The sequence below is a fragment of the Trichechus manatus genome, unplaced genomic scaffold (assembly GCF_000243295.1).
Source record: "Trichechus manatus latirostris isolate Lorelei unplaced genomic scaffold, TriManLat1.0 scaffold00038, whole genome shotgun sequence".
NCBI classification, from domain to species: domain Eukaryota; kingdom Metazoa; phylum Chordata; class Mammalia; order Sirenia; family Trichechidae; genus Trichechus; species Trichechus manatus.
In genome coordinates, this window is record NW_004443974.1 from 5,751,932 (window position 1) to 5,767,108 (window position 15,177).

Below are 15,177 nucleotides of genomic sequence, written 5' to 3' on the forward strand. Positions count from 1 at the left end.
CAGGGAACTGAGTGTTTAGGGAGAGGAGCCCCTCCAGCAGCGACGTCCCACTGGCCCCCTACAGATACAGAACAGTCCCTGGGGCCTCACGGCCCTCTGAGATTCCCATGGCAGAGAAATTTGTGTCCACGGGGGTCCTCCTAGAACACCTCCAGGGGGGCTGGGGGAGGGGAGAGCAGAGAGCCTGTTCACTGAAAAGGCCTTAATTTATAATCTGAAAAGAGCAATAGGCCTACCAGATAAAAGGGCCTTTAATGCAGACTCACAGGGCAGACTATAATTACCTGGGAAGAACCCTGTCTACTGCATTTTTTAAAATTTGTGTTTTACAAAGTGTTTAATGGATATTTACACAAAAGGAGAACCTATTGGGTAAATGCACTCTTTTGAATTAGGCTGAGGAAGCAGAGGGGATTCTGGGTCTTCACCCCTCACCCCTCATGCCCAGGGGTTGGGCAGTCAGAAGACTGACTCCCTTTATTCACTCATCCATCCATTCACCCATTCCACCCACCTTTCCTGAGCTCCTCCTCTGTGCCAGGCACTGGCTGGGGTGGGATCTGGACATGAGCGACCACAGCCCTGCCCTGGAGAGGGCCTGGTGGACAGAAGGGGGTTAGGGATCCAGGAGGGGGAGGGGTGTGGGGCGCGGGGTATGGGGCCTGAGGGCAGGGTTGGCTTTGCAGAGCAGGTACCCTCCACCTGGTGGGCGTGTAGGACACTCACCAGGCCCACGGGAAAGAAGGGCATTAGGGGTGGAAGGAAGAGCAAGGATGCAGCACTGAAGGAAGGAAAGGACAGTGTTTTGGGCAATGGCAGACATGTGGTGAGCCCTGAGGTAAGGTCTCTGGGAGAGAAAGACGGCCACTCAGGAGGGCTGCCAGGCCGTGGCGACGCTTGTATTCTCATTGGTGTGTCATTGCCTGCCCCCTGTGCCGGGCACAACCTCCACGCTGCACTTGGTGGCCCTGTTGTTTGGGGCAGGGGGCTGGGCTCCAAATGGGAAAAACCAAAAAACCAAACCCTTTGCTGTGAAGTCATTCCAACTCACGGTGACCCTATATGTTACAGAGTAGAACTGCTCCATAGGGTTTTCGTGGCTGTAATCTTTTTTTAAATTTTTTCCCCATACAAAAATTTATACATACATTCTTATGTGACTCTAATTGCTTTCCCCATACTGTGACAGCACACTTCTCCTTTCCACCCCTGATTTCCCGTGTCCATTCAACCAGCTCCTGACCCTCTCTGCCTTCTCATCTCACCTCTGGACAGGAGCCGCCCATTTAGCCTCATGTATCTACTTGAGCTAACAGGCACACTCTTCACGAGTATCGTTTTATGTCCCATAGTCCAGTCTAATCTTTGTCTGAAGAGTTGGCCTCGGGAATGGTTTTAGTTTTAGGCTAACAGAGAGTCCAGGGGCCTTGTCTTCCGGGGTCCCTCCAGTCTCAATCAAACCATTAAGTCTGGTCTTTTTGCTAGAATTTAAGTTCTGCACCCCACTTTTCTCCTGCTCCACCAGGGACTCTGTTGTGTTCCCTGTCAGGGCGGTAATTGGTGGCAGCTGCACACCATTTAGTTCTTCTGGTCTCAGGCTGATGAAGTCTCTGGTTTATGTGGCCCTTTCTGTCTTTTGGGCTAATACTTCCCTTGTGTCCATGGTGTTCTTCATTCTCCTTTACTCCAGGTGGGTTGGGACCAATTGATGCATCTTAGATGGCCACTCGCTAGCTTTTAAGACCCCAGATGCCACTCACCAAAGTAGGATGCAAAACATTTTCTTAATAAACTCTGTCATGCCAGTTGACTCTAGATGTCCCCTGAAAGCATGGTCCCTAGACCCCTGCCCCTACTACTCTGTCCCTCGAAGTGTTCAGCTGTATTCAGGAAACTTCTTAGCTTTGGTTTAGTCCAGTTGTGCTGACTTCCCCTGTATTGTGTGCTGTTCTTCCCTTCACCTAAGATAATTCTTGTCTACAGTCTAGTTAGTGAATACCCTTCTCCCTCCCTCCCAACCCTCATAACCATCAAAGAATGTTTTCTGCTGTGTTTAAACCTTTTCTTGAGTTATTATAATAGTGGTCTTATACAATATTTGTCCTTTTGTGACTGACTAAATTCACTGAGCATAATGCCTTCCAGATTAGGATTGGATTTCTTGATGGGAAGATATAGGATCTCTCCGGTATTCCCTCTGTCTCCTGTGGCTCCAGAGCCCTAGGAAATCCATGTGACCCCCACCATGCTGTGTTTCTCAAATGGAGAGGATGTGATTGGGGGAGGGGTGCTCTGTGCAGCTGTAGGATAAACATAGCTGTTTTCTTGAAGACTGCGAAGGATGAAAACATTTTTTTATATTAAAACAATATCAGTTGTGGCAAAAACAATACTATGTGTTCACCAAATCCCATGGCCTTTTTTTCTACCTGGGTATACAGGAGGTACACATTTCCCAGCATCCCATGCAGTTAGGCTAGGACCATGTGACTGGGTTCTGGCCAAGCGCTTATGGGAGGAAGTGAAGTCAGCTGCTCCCATTACTCTCCTTAATCCCCCATAGTCCTCCTGCCCTTCATTCCCAAGGCCACTGGGAGGCCATTATTGAGAGGGCAGAGCCACAGCTGGAAGCAGCCTGGATCATAATGGAGAGTCACCCTGGAGAGCTGTCTGACTGGCATCAGACTTTGCCTGAGTGAAAAATAAACCTCTGTTGTATTAAGCCACTGAGACTTGGGGATTTGTTACCTCAGCATAGCCTATCCTATCCTGACTAAAATATGGATACAACACGGAGCAGAAGGCAATATTTACGTGACTTTTTGATCTAAAGCATGAGGCTTTAAATAAGTGGCTGCTTGCAGCTGGCTACTTTGGGTCATGCCACCAGACTTCTGACCTCTCAAAGTCTGGGGTATATTTTACCCTGGCAGAGCTAACAATAGATCCAGTGACCCTCTGATGCCAACAGTGACTGGCACCAGGAAATAGCTCAAAGTAGATCTATTCTGGGGACAAGTGAGGAGTTACTGAGGTAGAGAGTGTTTCAGCAGATGACATTGTGGGTCCCAAGTGTGTGGTGATTTAGAATCAAATGAGAAATAGTCCAGAGTTGGCTTCTGAGGGCTCCCCAAACCAGCTAGCTGGGTTGAGAGAAGCCGGTCCAATCAGAGGGAACCCAGCCCCTCCCTTGTGCCCTGGGTGTGCTTAAGCCCCGCTGGCAGCACAGTGCACATTCTCCAGGTGTTGAAGTAGCTGGTGTCAGGTGACCAGTGGAAGGTGAGCGCTGATGCTGCCTCGGCCATGGCCTTGGATGAGCTACTTCTTCCGGGCTGTCAGCTTTGTCACAGGTGAAAAAATTGAAGTGATAGGGAATGGCATTTAAACTTTTGCCTTACATGGAACCTTACATGGAATATAAAAGCGTTACGTGGAATATAAAAAACCGTTAACAGCTGAGCTGCTCTAAGGCTGGGTGGAATCTAGTTTTAAAACCTCTGGACCACAGGATCTCTGGGCCCCCTTCCGTGGTGGAATTTGACAAGGCGATGGGCCGAGAGCTGGCGCTGGCTTCTGCTCTGTCAATCAGGGCACAGCGGGTTCCCTCACTGAGGAGGAGGAGGAGGTACTTCTGTCCCTAACCTGCTGGGGATTTGGGGCAAGACCCTCCCCGTCTCTGGGCTTCCCTTGCCTCATTTGTAAAATTGAGAGGTTAGAATACAGCCATTATGGATAAAATCTTAAGCTCATTACATACAAGGCTCAGTGAAGCCGGAGCTGCTCTGAAGCCCCAAGGGGCCACCACTGAATGCCTGGGGCTCCTGGGAGGGAGCTGGTATGAAAAGTGGGAACAGCTTTGTGGAAGGGCCCCTGGCCTTGGCAGCCCTAACTCCCCAAAGACAGCATGTCTGGCCCAGAAGCAGAGGGCCAAGGAGATCTCACCTCGTCTGTGTGACCTCAGGCCAAGAGAGCTGAGGTGGGTGAAGACCCTACCTCACTGCAGAGCCACGACCTGCAGCTCTGCGGACAAGGGAGTCTAGGACCTAGAAGCTGGCACATATTAGGAGCACAAGGAACACGTGGGATCTGAATATTTTACAAAGTGGCAAACCTGCGGGGCCCAAAGAACCAGACAAGTTGAGTCTGCATGAGCGGCTTCCCCTGCTGTCGAGAGGCTTTGCAAAATGAATGCTTCCCTGATGCCATTGGGTATTGGTGATTTTCAGGAAGCAGGGACTCTCACTTTATTTCTAACTAAGGCCATCTGTTTTTCACTTCCCACAGGGTGGCCCACAGTCTGGGACATATTCAGAGTAGTAGACATACACTGCTCCCGAAAGGTCAAGGTGAGAGGTGGTGCCAGGAGAGTGCTAAAGTGGAACAGAAGGCAACTGTTCCCGGAGACGGAGCCACCAGAATGCAGCTTGAACAGTTCAGTTCTCCAAGGAGGTGCCCTGCCACTCGCCTCCCCGTAAAGGCAAAACTTGCAAGCACACCTGCTCAGCCGGGGCACCCACAGTGACTATCGCTCACACAGAGCTGGAAGAGGCCACCCTTGCTCCTCGCTGGGGGTCCCTGCGGCAGAATATCTGACAGGTGGTCAAACTCTAGGGATGGGTCACTCCCTCCCTAAGGGAGACAGGCTCTGGCAGATCAAGTGTTGGAGGATTTTCCAAACTCCTACCTTTAGCTTCCCCAGGGTCCCTCAGCTTCCTGGAGGTAATATTTAGCTTTCCGAGGCAAGTGTTAACCATTACAAGAGAAAAAAAATTGAAAGGTGCCTTTTTCTCTCCAACTGACCCAAAATGAACAAGCATTGTCCACGCTGGTGGATCTGCTGTCAAAAATTATCATGCAGAAGAAATTGACAATACCTGTAGCCATTTTATACAATGACCTAGTGTTTAGAAGTGTACAATGACTTTGTTTTATTATTGCATTTTACGAAGTTACTAAGCAACTGAGGCCAAGTAACAGAACCTTGACTTTAAGTGCCATGAAAATTTAATAATTTTTTAAGGCTTTTAAGAGGCACAAGCTGCAGCCTAGCAGCAGTAGCAAAGCCCCAGAGAGAGGCAGCCTTGGCGTGTGGGCCTCCCATTAGAACTCCAGGAAACTCCTGTGTCAGGGCGTCAAGGGGGCAGAACTGACCCCTGGCACCTGCCTTTTTTCAGCACGCTGAGACCATTCCTTTACTCAACAGATCTTTATTAAGACACTTCCAGGTGCCAAGTCCCATGCCAGACCCTTTACGTACATTATGATATGATCTTCATCTTATAGCTGAAGAACAGGTACCCGAGACACACATCCAGGAGCACTTAGCTAGAGAGCCACAAAGCAGAATCCAAATCCAGGTCTGACTCCATAGCCCTCGCTCTTTCCACAACAGCTCACGGCCTCATCTGGGATTCTCTGCCTTCATTTCTCCCGCTCTGATGCAAGAGGTTCTGAAGGGAAAGCATCCCTGCTGAGTTCTTTCATTGCCCAGCTCCTTCTCTTGTCTCTGAAGCCTGATCAGAGCCTAGGGGAGACATGGGGAGGAGCAGACAATGTCTCCGTGACCCAAGCCTACGGTCCTGGTTGGGATCTTAGCAAACATTGACTTCCCGTTGGAAGAAATGTTTCCCAGGAGCCACTTGGTGTGCATGTTATGTTACTCCAGGGCTGCAAAGAACACATTTTACTCTGCTCTCTAAATAAGACTCAGAAGCAAATTGCCAGAAATGAGGAAAACATCAGCCATTTTGCCATTTTATTCCAAAGCTCAATGGTGCTCGGTGTGTGAGTGTGTATGTGTGAGTACGTATGTGTGTAAGCATTATGCTGCATAGTTTTTCCAGTTATATCAAAATCAGGACTTTTGGTTACTAGAGGTGGAGAAAATTGAATATGTTGACTGTTCTGAAAAGCTCCTTTGTCTCCAGGAACAGGAAAAAAAAAAAAAAAGACTTATTTCATGAAGAAGAAATTCATATGCCATCTGGGCAAATTTCTCTCGCATTCATCAAACCAAATAGGAGATTGGCAAAAATATCAGTCAAGGCGAGGTGGATTTTGGGTTAATACACACCATGGTTAATTTACCTCACTTAGAGGGGAGGACAGCTTTCCCTGCCCCTGGGAACAGGGGCTCCCTGTCAAGAAGTTTCATCATTTCTGAGCTCTAAGGGAAGGTGTTCAAATGCCCAACATTTCAAGCCCAATTCTCAATTATAGGGCCAAGGAGTATAGGGCATTAATCAAGAAATGAAAAAAAAAAAAGCTATTTTGGAGTAACACTCTGCCAATCACAAGGCAAATTCCTGGTGTCAGGGGAGCGGCAGGAACCATTTTTCAGCCTGTGAATGTCTTCAAATGTGTGAGAATAAAGGAAGGTGGGAGGGAGAGGAGTTGACCCTTTTGGCTTCATTTGTTTTGACTGAACAGCCATGTTCAAGAAGGAGCTTTTACCTTCATCCCTTTACTCTTTTCAGGAAACCAGAAGTCAGGCTGAAGATAATACTACATCTGAGCTGCACTTGGTTTACAAAACATGTTCACGTACATCATGCTTTGCATTATTTCATCTTATGCTCCCAAAGATCAAGTGAAAGAGGACTTTCACTCCATTTGTGTGGCTGAGGGGCTGGAGCTGTATGTGGCCTGCAGAGCCCTTCTCAGGTGTCAGCAGGATAAGAGCTTGCCAGACGGCCTAAGTCCCAGATCCCCCAGATGCTAGCTGAACAATGACTCAGCTTCTCTGAGATGTGAGTTTCACGTCTGTAAAATGGGGACAAAATCTTCTCCCCATTGGGTTGGTGGACACATTGAGGCACCATGTAAGGCAGTTATGATGTTGAGGAAGGAGCATGGGATTTGGAGCCAGGGGCCTCGGTGTGAGTCCTGGCTCTGCTTTTCATCAACCGCAAGACCTTGGACAAGTCACTTAACCTTTTGGGCATCAGTGTCCTCATCTGTGAAAGGAGGGTGACAATAATCTTCATCCTTCACTGGGTTTTGGGGAGGATGAGAGGATGCATGTGAAAGTACTTTGTAAACTGTGAAGCACTGAACAGATGTTGTTAGATTCACGTGGGAAAGACAGCTGGTTCTAGAAAGACACAGAACACCACTGCAAATGTCTGGGTGCCTACCCAGCCTGGTCTATTCCTATCCCCCCTCCACCTCATCCCCCCCTACATTTACAGGATTACCTATTCTGAATTTAAAACCCAGCAAAAATGCAGGCCGATGGAGAGTTGAGGAGACAGGCTGGACAGGACTGATTGAGGTGCAGTCCTAGTCTCCAAGGCTGAATGAGAGGGGGAGGCCTATGGGGGCATGGCCAGACCCAAGCCCAGCACTGAGGGACATGGGGAGATGACCAGGGTTAGAGGAAGCCATCGTCCACTCAGGGTCATGGGATAGCCTCTGTGCCCTGGGGAGAGAACGAGACAGCTGGAGACACAGAATTGTGTGAATCAGCTTGGCAAGGTTAGAAATCCATGATCCTTAAGGGCATCTGTAGGCTAAGCAGAGAACCAGCGCTGTAATGCTGCCTCCTCACCTACTGAACATACGATTATTTCAACAGGCACCTGCTGGGCCCCAGCTCTGGGCCCGAGGGGCTGACAGGGATCCAGCACACGCCTAACCCTGAGAGAGCTCACAGCTTGGTACCACAGGGTCTAAGTGTGATAATAAAGGAACTTTCGAGGTTCTCGGAGTGGTTCATTCTGTTTGGGGGATTGCAGTGAGGACAATTGAGCTGGACTTTGAAAGATAAGAGCTTGCCATTGGATAAAGGGTGCAGGTCTTTCTAGTCAGTGCAAGGGTGGGACAACACACTTGGCTTACAGCTTACAGTGTGGTAACCACATTTACAAGGAGTCATGGGGGCAGGGGTCATGGACAGGGTGCAGGGAGTAAGGCAGTCCTTGGGTTACAGATGTCTGACTTGTGGACAACTCGTAGTTAGGAACGAACTGCCATAAAGCTATTGTATTAAAAATTTGAGTTAAATACAATGGTTCGTAATAATGAATGCACCACTATTTTGTGATGCTCATGAAAACATTGCATGGTTTGGAAGTGCTTCTTAAGTGTTTTACACGCATAGAAAGGTAAAATATATACTATATACTAAGACAAACATTGGACTAATGCTAAATAAGAACCATATGTGCCTGTTCCCACTTACCTACAAACTGGGCTTAAAGACAGACTTAGGAAGAGATCTCGTTAGTCACCTGGGGACTGCCTGTACTGCAGAGGCTGAGTCATGAGGTGTGTAGACCAAGTATGGCTTTTAGAGTGGAAAGAAATGAAAGGGCTAGATTATAAGAGGCCTTGAGAGTCAGGCACGTGGGCTTTATCTGGGAAGAGACGAGTTTTGGATTGAGCAGGGGATCCTATGGTGAGCTCTGTGGTTCTCCAGTTCCTTCTAGGTGGATGGGGATGGAGGATGGTTTGGAGGGAGCTGAGTGGCAGGGAAACTGATGAAGTCCAGGCGAGAGATGATGAGTCTAAGCTAAGAAGAGTGGGCAGAGGCCTAGAGGAGAAACAAGAGGGGTCCAGGGGACTTATTTGAGGGATGGGGGCTCTTGTCTCCGAGAGGCCCTGCCTCTGCATATGGGGAGGGGCCTATGAGGGCAGCACTTGCTAACAACTGCACTGAATCCAACAGGTCTTTATAAGTACCTGTTGCAGACTCCATTCTGTCCAGGTCCCTGGGGACAAAGCTCCTGCCCATACAACAGAAAAACTGCTAACATATCGGACCAGAAGGAAGAGAGCGGGCAAGGTCTGTGTGGAAGGGGTAAGGAAGCTGCCCAGGGGCATACCAGAAGGGGCAAGACAGACATGGTAAGAAAGGGTGGGTGGGGGCAAGTGGCCCAGTTCCGCTGATCTGCCCTGTTCTTTGAAAGAAGATTCCCTCCCCTGGCTGGCCCCACCCACTTTGATGCATGCATTCCACAGAACAGGTTGCTCTTCTTATCCACTCATTCAACCCACTCTGGAGTTTCTGACCCTCCAGGCACTCAGCCAGGGGGATGCACACGTATGGACAGATTAGAGCAGCGTGTGGATGGGCTGTGGTGGAGCCACGCACAGAGGGCTGCCCAAACCAGGAGGGAGAGGCTGACTTGGCCCTGGGGAGCTGGGGATGGGGTCTCAGAGCAGAGGACAGCTGGCATGGCCATTGAAGATTAAAATGTTTACCAGACAAAATGAAGGCAAAGAGCATTCCAGAAGGCAGAAAGCATGTGCAAAGGCACAAAGGTGTGAAGCAGTGTGGCCTGCTCCGGAAATAGCCAGAGGGTAGGTATGGCTGGAGGAGGGTGTGCCTCAATAGGAGGGAGCAAGAGCAGGAGGGAGTAGGGAAGAGGCTGGAGGTGGATCCCGGGGCCCTTCGAAGGAATAGACATATCCCATAGGCAGAGAGCTCAGGGACTCGGCTCTGTGTGGGGCTGTCTGTGGGTCTCAGCTCCCTTGCTGTGTTCTCTTTTAAAACAACAACAACAACCCAAAAACCCATTGCCGTCGAGTAGCAATCCTATAAGACAGTAGAACTACCCCACAGGGTTTCCAAGGAGGGACTGGTGGATTCAAACTGCAGACCTTCTGGTTAGCAGCCAAGCTCTTAACTGCTGAGCCACCAGGGCTCCGTGTGCTTTTGCTATCACTTCAGTTACACTCTGTCCAGTCACCACAGGGGGTTAACACTGAAGGGCTTCCTGTTAGGGATCCATGCAGTGGGAGAAGTCTCCTCTCATGCTGATAACAGAGCAGCCTCTAAATTCTTGCTGCTCAATGGTGTTAAGAAAAAAGGGCCCACTTTGTCACATACATCTTGTAAAATGGCAGCCTCATTTCCCTAACAATCACAGCTGATGCTCTGTGTCCTCCAGGGTTTCTGGGGTGTGGGGCTGACTCTGGCCTAGCCTATAGAGGAGGAGTTCTTTCTAGAAGGAGGAGCACTTCCACTGACAGTGACCGTGCATGCGGAGCACAGGTGGGAGAGGACATTCCTCACTGTGAGAGCTAAAGTTTTTATATCACCCCAAACAATGTGGCTGGAATACAGTCTATTGGTATCATTTCCTTTTTTTTTCCATTCAGTGTGCTTGGTTGGTTTTAGACCTGAATATTGCACTCCATTTTGGCACGTGAACGCTTACTGAAAACCAGCTTCAAGAAATGGTGTAAAGTTAGAGCTTTGTTTAAAAGACCCATTGCTACTCCCAGCTGATGACAGATGTGCCAGGACACATTTATTTGGATCTTTTGCTGTGAAACCCATTTGCTATGGTGGATGGGACTGGAGGAGCGGGCTCTGAGTCTTCACACTGTTTCTAACAGTGGACCATTTAAGAACATTAATTGCCCTGACCCATGCCAACAGACTGTGTGACAGAGAGTGGAGGCTGGAGGGCCCCAGCCAGCTGAGCTGGAGCAGGACGGATTCACCGGCGGTTTGTGTTTGAAGCTAGTCACAAATGGGGCAGCTGAGCAGAAGCTTACCCAGAGGTGTAGAGAAAAGGGGCTAGGAATCGACAGGCAAGCATGGACCAAGTCCTGACCCTACCAGGTGACCCCGCAGGCCTTTCTTTCCTCATCTGAAAATGGAAACGGCATTACTGAGCTGCCCAGGGTGACAGGAGAATCAAGCTGATGACATTTCTAAAATGTTCCCGTGTAGGAGGCTGAAGCACACGTCAGGCTCTTCCTGTCCTCTCGATTTTAGGCCACGTGTCCTGCTTTCTGCTAGGAAAATAGTCATTCCAAGTTTCTCCTGTCACCAAACAGCCCTGACTGAGCTCTGCTGGGCCTGCTTACAGGAGCCCTCTCAACTAGGGAAGCGCTCTGCGTTTGGGTTCTGCCATTGCCTGGGGGAGCAGGAGGGAAGAGGCTGCACTGCAGGTGGCTTTGCTCCTGGAGAGTGGGCTCTGGCAGGAGGGAGGGGCAGGCCAGGACTAGCAGAGGGCCCCCTGCTGTACAACAACTCACCAACAAGTGGAGACAGCTTGGGTTAACACCCTTCTATTTGGGCTTAAAAATACTTCTGGGAGGGGAAGCCACCGAATTCATTCCAACAGGCACTTTCTGAGCACCTTTTCCAGGCTCTGTGTTGGACCTTGAGTCAACTGCTCTCGTCAGTTTAAGGGGACTTGGGTTGGGAAATGGTAAAGGATGTTAGAAGGAAGAAAGCCAGAAAGAAAAGAATTAGGAGAAGAAAGCCATATGCACCTGTCTAGGACAAATGTCTGCCCCACCGTGGCCCTCCCCCTTGCCCTGCATTTGCAAGCATTTTCTGAGTGCTAGGCGCCGTGCCAGTGCCCTCAAAGACTCTTCTTCACCTTCTCTCTGAGTGTGATGGTCAGCTCTGTCCAGGGTCCCAAGATCCTTTCAAGAGGACCTTCTGGGAAAGGGCCAGTTTAACCCCAAAATGCAACAGCATCTGGAGAGCTTCGCTTTGCAGGGGCCATCTCCTGTCTGCCTTGTCGTCAATGAACCCTGGACCCTGGCTCGCCCACAGATACCAAAGCACCACCTCTGGCCACCTCTAAGGCTTCCCCTCTGACAGGGGGGGCTGCCTGGGGACACAGATAGAGACAAGCAAAGAGTCTCTTGGAAGGAAGAGCTTAGCTTCCCTTTTCCTAACACCAGGTCTAACCCCTGGGATTTTGACCCTTGTTTTGACGCTGACCCTTATCCAGAGCTTATTTGCCTCCCCTCAGCAGCTCCCCCTTCCTCCTGAGCACCTAGCACTGGGCTGGGCGCATAGTAGCCTTCTGGCAGTGCTTGTGTGAACTGGCTTGCCATGTGCTGAGCGCCTCGTCCATGGAGGTGTCCATTCAGAGGTCACATGACCTCAGGTCAGGGAGGTTGGAGAGAGGATCCCTGCTTTGAGGTTGAAGTCCAATAAAATCCAATCAAATGACCTCTCAGGACCCTGTCAGTGTGGACACTCAAGGAGCCTGACCTAGTTACTTCTTAATTATTTCTTAATTAATAACAAACTGAATATTGCAGCAACAAGGCAAACTAATGAAATAAATGAAGCTAATCTGTTAACTACACTCGTGTAGCACATGATTGGGACGGGAGATCAGCGCACACCCACTTGATATTTCCACCTCGTTTTCACAGGACGAGGGGTAGGAAGTAAACATGATGTTCCCAGGCTTTCACTGGTAGTCTCTCGGAGGCCCTGGCACACCCAGGATTCTGCTTCCTCGAGCTCTTCCCTCTCCACAGCTCTTAGTCTCTGGATTGTTGGTGTCCCATGCCCCAAACTTAGCAGCAGTTTCACCCCGGTTGTTACTTCCCGTGAGCCCAGAATAGAAGATGCCATCTGTCACGTTTTGGATGTCATATGTCCACTGAGGAATCGCAAGCAGGGTGGATTGCTGAAAGGCACTGGGAGGAAGGCAGGCGAGAAATCAGTCTTTCAAAGCACAGCTCAGCAGAACATGAAGATAATTAGCCGGGAATTTCAGATGGGAATTCTCTGCAGCCTACCATTTCTCCACAGGCAGGAAGCCCAGAGGTTCGTCCGCAGTCCTGAAGGGTTCTCTCCTTCTAGAAGGACAGAGAAGCCCTCAGGACAGAAAGTGTTTGGACTGGGGGAGCTTATTGGCACTGTTTAGGTGGGGTGGGGAGGTGACCTCCGACAGCTGGGCCAAGGGGGTGGCTTCCTGGGGAGTGCCACTGCAAGGGGGCTGGCACCCTGAGGTGCCACTCCGGCCACACACCAGGCGCTTTTCATCCAGCAAGGACAGGTGGTATTCACACAAGTCAATCAGCGAGGCCACTTGCTCGTGGAGTGGCATCATCTTGAACTTCCTCTGAGCCAGGTAAAAGAAAGCCTCTATGAATGCCTGCAGACACATCCCTGTGGACAGAGAGACTGGCGTTAGGGGGTATGTGCAGGAGCCCCCCCAGCACGCTGCCCTGGAAGGGCCCAACTCCAACCACAAGGCTGCTAACAGGAGTCAGCCTTTCTCCCCACCACCACTACAATTGGAAACTACCAATAGTGTGATGGTTAACTTTATGAATCAACTTGGCTAGGCTGTGGTGCCAGGCTGCTTGGTCAAATGCTGGTCTAGACATTGCTATGAAGTCATTTACATGTGATTAACATTTAAATCAGTTGATCTTGTGTAAAGCAGATTACTCTCTATAATGTGGGTGAGCCTCATCCAGTCAGTTGAAGGCCTTAAGAGTGAAAACTAAAGTTTTGGACAGAAGAAGGAATTCTGCTTCAACACTACAGTAACATAGATATCTTGCTGGAGTTTCCAGCTTCTAGCCCACCTGACTATGGATTTTGGACTTGCCATCTCCCACAATCTCATGAGCCAAGTAAAATCCATCTCTCTCTGTATATATATTTTGTATATCTCACAGTACATTTGTGAGGTCAATATTATTATGACCTACCTTATGGATGAAGAAACTGACACTCTGAGAGGTTAAGCAACTTCCTTAAGGTCACACAGCTAGAGAATGGTGGCCTGAAAATTCAAAGTCTGACTCGTAATTCTTTTAACTAAGTTCAGCTGCATGAAATGCTGTGCGTCTTCTCAATGTCAAAGTGAAAATGAAGCCCGCAATCCAAATTCATCGGATTCCCTGGGCTCCTTGGGGAAGGTGACACCAAGACTGGACTGGAATGCCACACAGCATTTTAGAGGAGGCTGGCTCCGGCTGTGCTAATCTACACCTTCCCAGTGGCCTGGCTTCCCTGGATTGGAAGCATTAGTCATCTGTGCCTGTCACCGCAGGCAGAAGTCTGGCCTGGAGTTTATAAATACTGGAATATATACGGACCCTGGGATCCAGAGTTCTTTTTGCCTTGGGAACCTGAGCTAAGCAAAGAAGTTGCTTTTTTTTTTGTCTCCTTCCAAGTCAGTGAAAGCTTTTTTTTTTTGCTCAGTTTCTCTTGACTCCAGATGCCCTGCAAGTCCTCTGCTCTATTTGGCCCTGACAGAGGGCTTGGTAGAGAACAGTTCCCCTCTTTTAATATAAACAGTGACCAGGTTGGCAAAGACACAGGGAAATGGGGGCCAGGCTCTAACTTGAGACATTTCCCAGTCACCAACTCTGGGGCAGGGCTCTACTAGCGTGTGCGTTGTCTGTGTGTGTGACTTCTCAGGGAGGAATCAGACATAACTCTCACCCATTACAGGTGGGTGGGAGGGTCAAATTTATGCAAAGTGGAAGAGGCCAGGATCTAAAGCCAAAGAAATCCCACACCAGCCCCAGCCCCCACTTCCCAACTGTGTGATCGAAACGCTGCTACTTCAAGTGTGGTCGACCCAGTGCCAAGTCCAAGAACTGCATGTCCCTGGTCCCTGACAAGATAAGGAGCCTGAGCCAAAGTGTAAATCATCCTGGTCATCCATTACATTGTTTAATTCTAATTGCTGACATTATTTGTAGAAAGTCTTTCTCTATGAAGGAAGCAGCTCACTGTTTACATTCTATTTCAGGCTTCTTGTCCAGATTACAATAGCTAACGGATTGCAACTCTGAGGAGCACCGATCTCGACAAAGCTTCTCAGCTGTAACATGCACACAGATCACCACAATCTTGTTAAAATGCAGATTCCGGGGCAGGGCTGCATTTCTAACAAGCTTCCTGGTGATACCGATTCGGCTGGTCTCTGGACCACTCTCTGAAGTAGCAAGAATAGAGCAGTTCACTGCAGCTTTTCACTCAAATACTGACTTCGGTCCCTGAACTGACAGCAAACTATGATTAGAGCTGCGATGCACAGGAAAAATACAGCGATGAACTTTTTGGAAAAGAAAAATATGCGTGACAAATCATCTGGAAGAAGATATTCTGAAATGAGAAGTGGGATTTCATGTGTTATACTTTGTTTTCTTTTTTTTGTTTATGTTGTAGTTTAAATGAAGTTTACATTTCAAGTTAGTCTCCCATACAAAAATTTATAAGTACATTGTTATGTGACCCTAATTGCTCTCCTCATACTATGACAGCACACTCCTCCTTTCCACCCCTGATTCCCCATGTCCATTCAACCAGCTCCTAACCCTCTCTGCCCTCCCATCACACCTCCAGACAGAAGCTGCCCATTTAGTCTCTTGTATCTACTTGAGCTAAGAAGGACACTCCTCACGAGTATCACTTTACATCCCACAGTCCCGCCTAATCCCTGT

The 15,177-nt window shown here is 49.1% G+C and overlaps 1 protein-coding gene across 1 annotated transcript in view; it reads right to left on the reverse strand.

Moving 5' to 3' along the window:
• Positions 1-12,587: 12,587 nt before the first annotated feature.
• TTLL11 (tubulin tyrosine ligase like 11) overlaps positions 12,588-15,177 on the reverse strand; it is a 293,256-nt gene continuing 290,666 nt past the window's right edge. Inside the window, 1 exon segment of the mRNA XM_023730680.1 lies at positions 12,588-12,880. Coding sequence (XP_023586448.1) covers positions 12,588-12,880 — 293 coding nt within the window.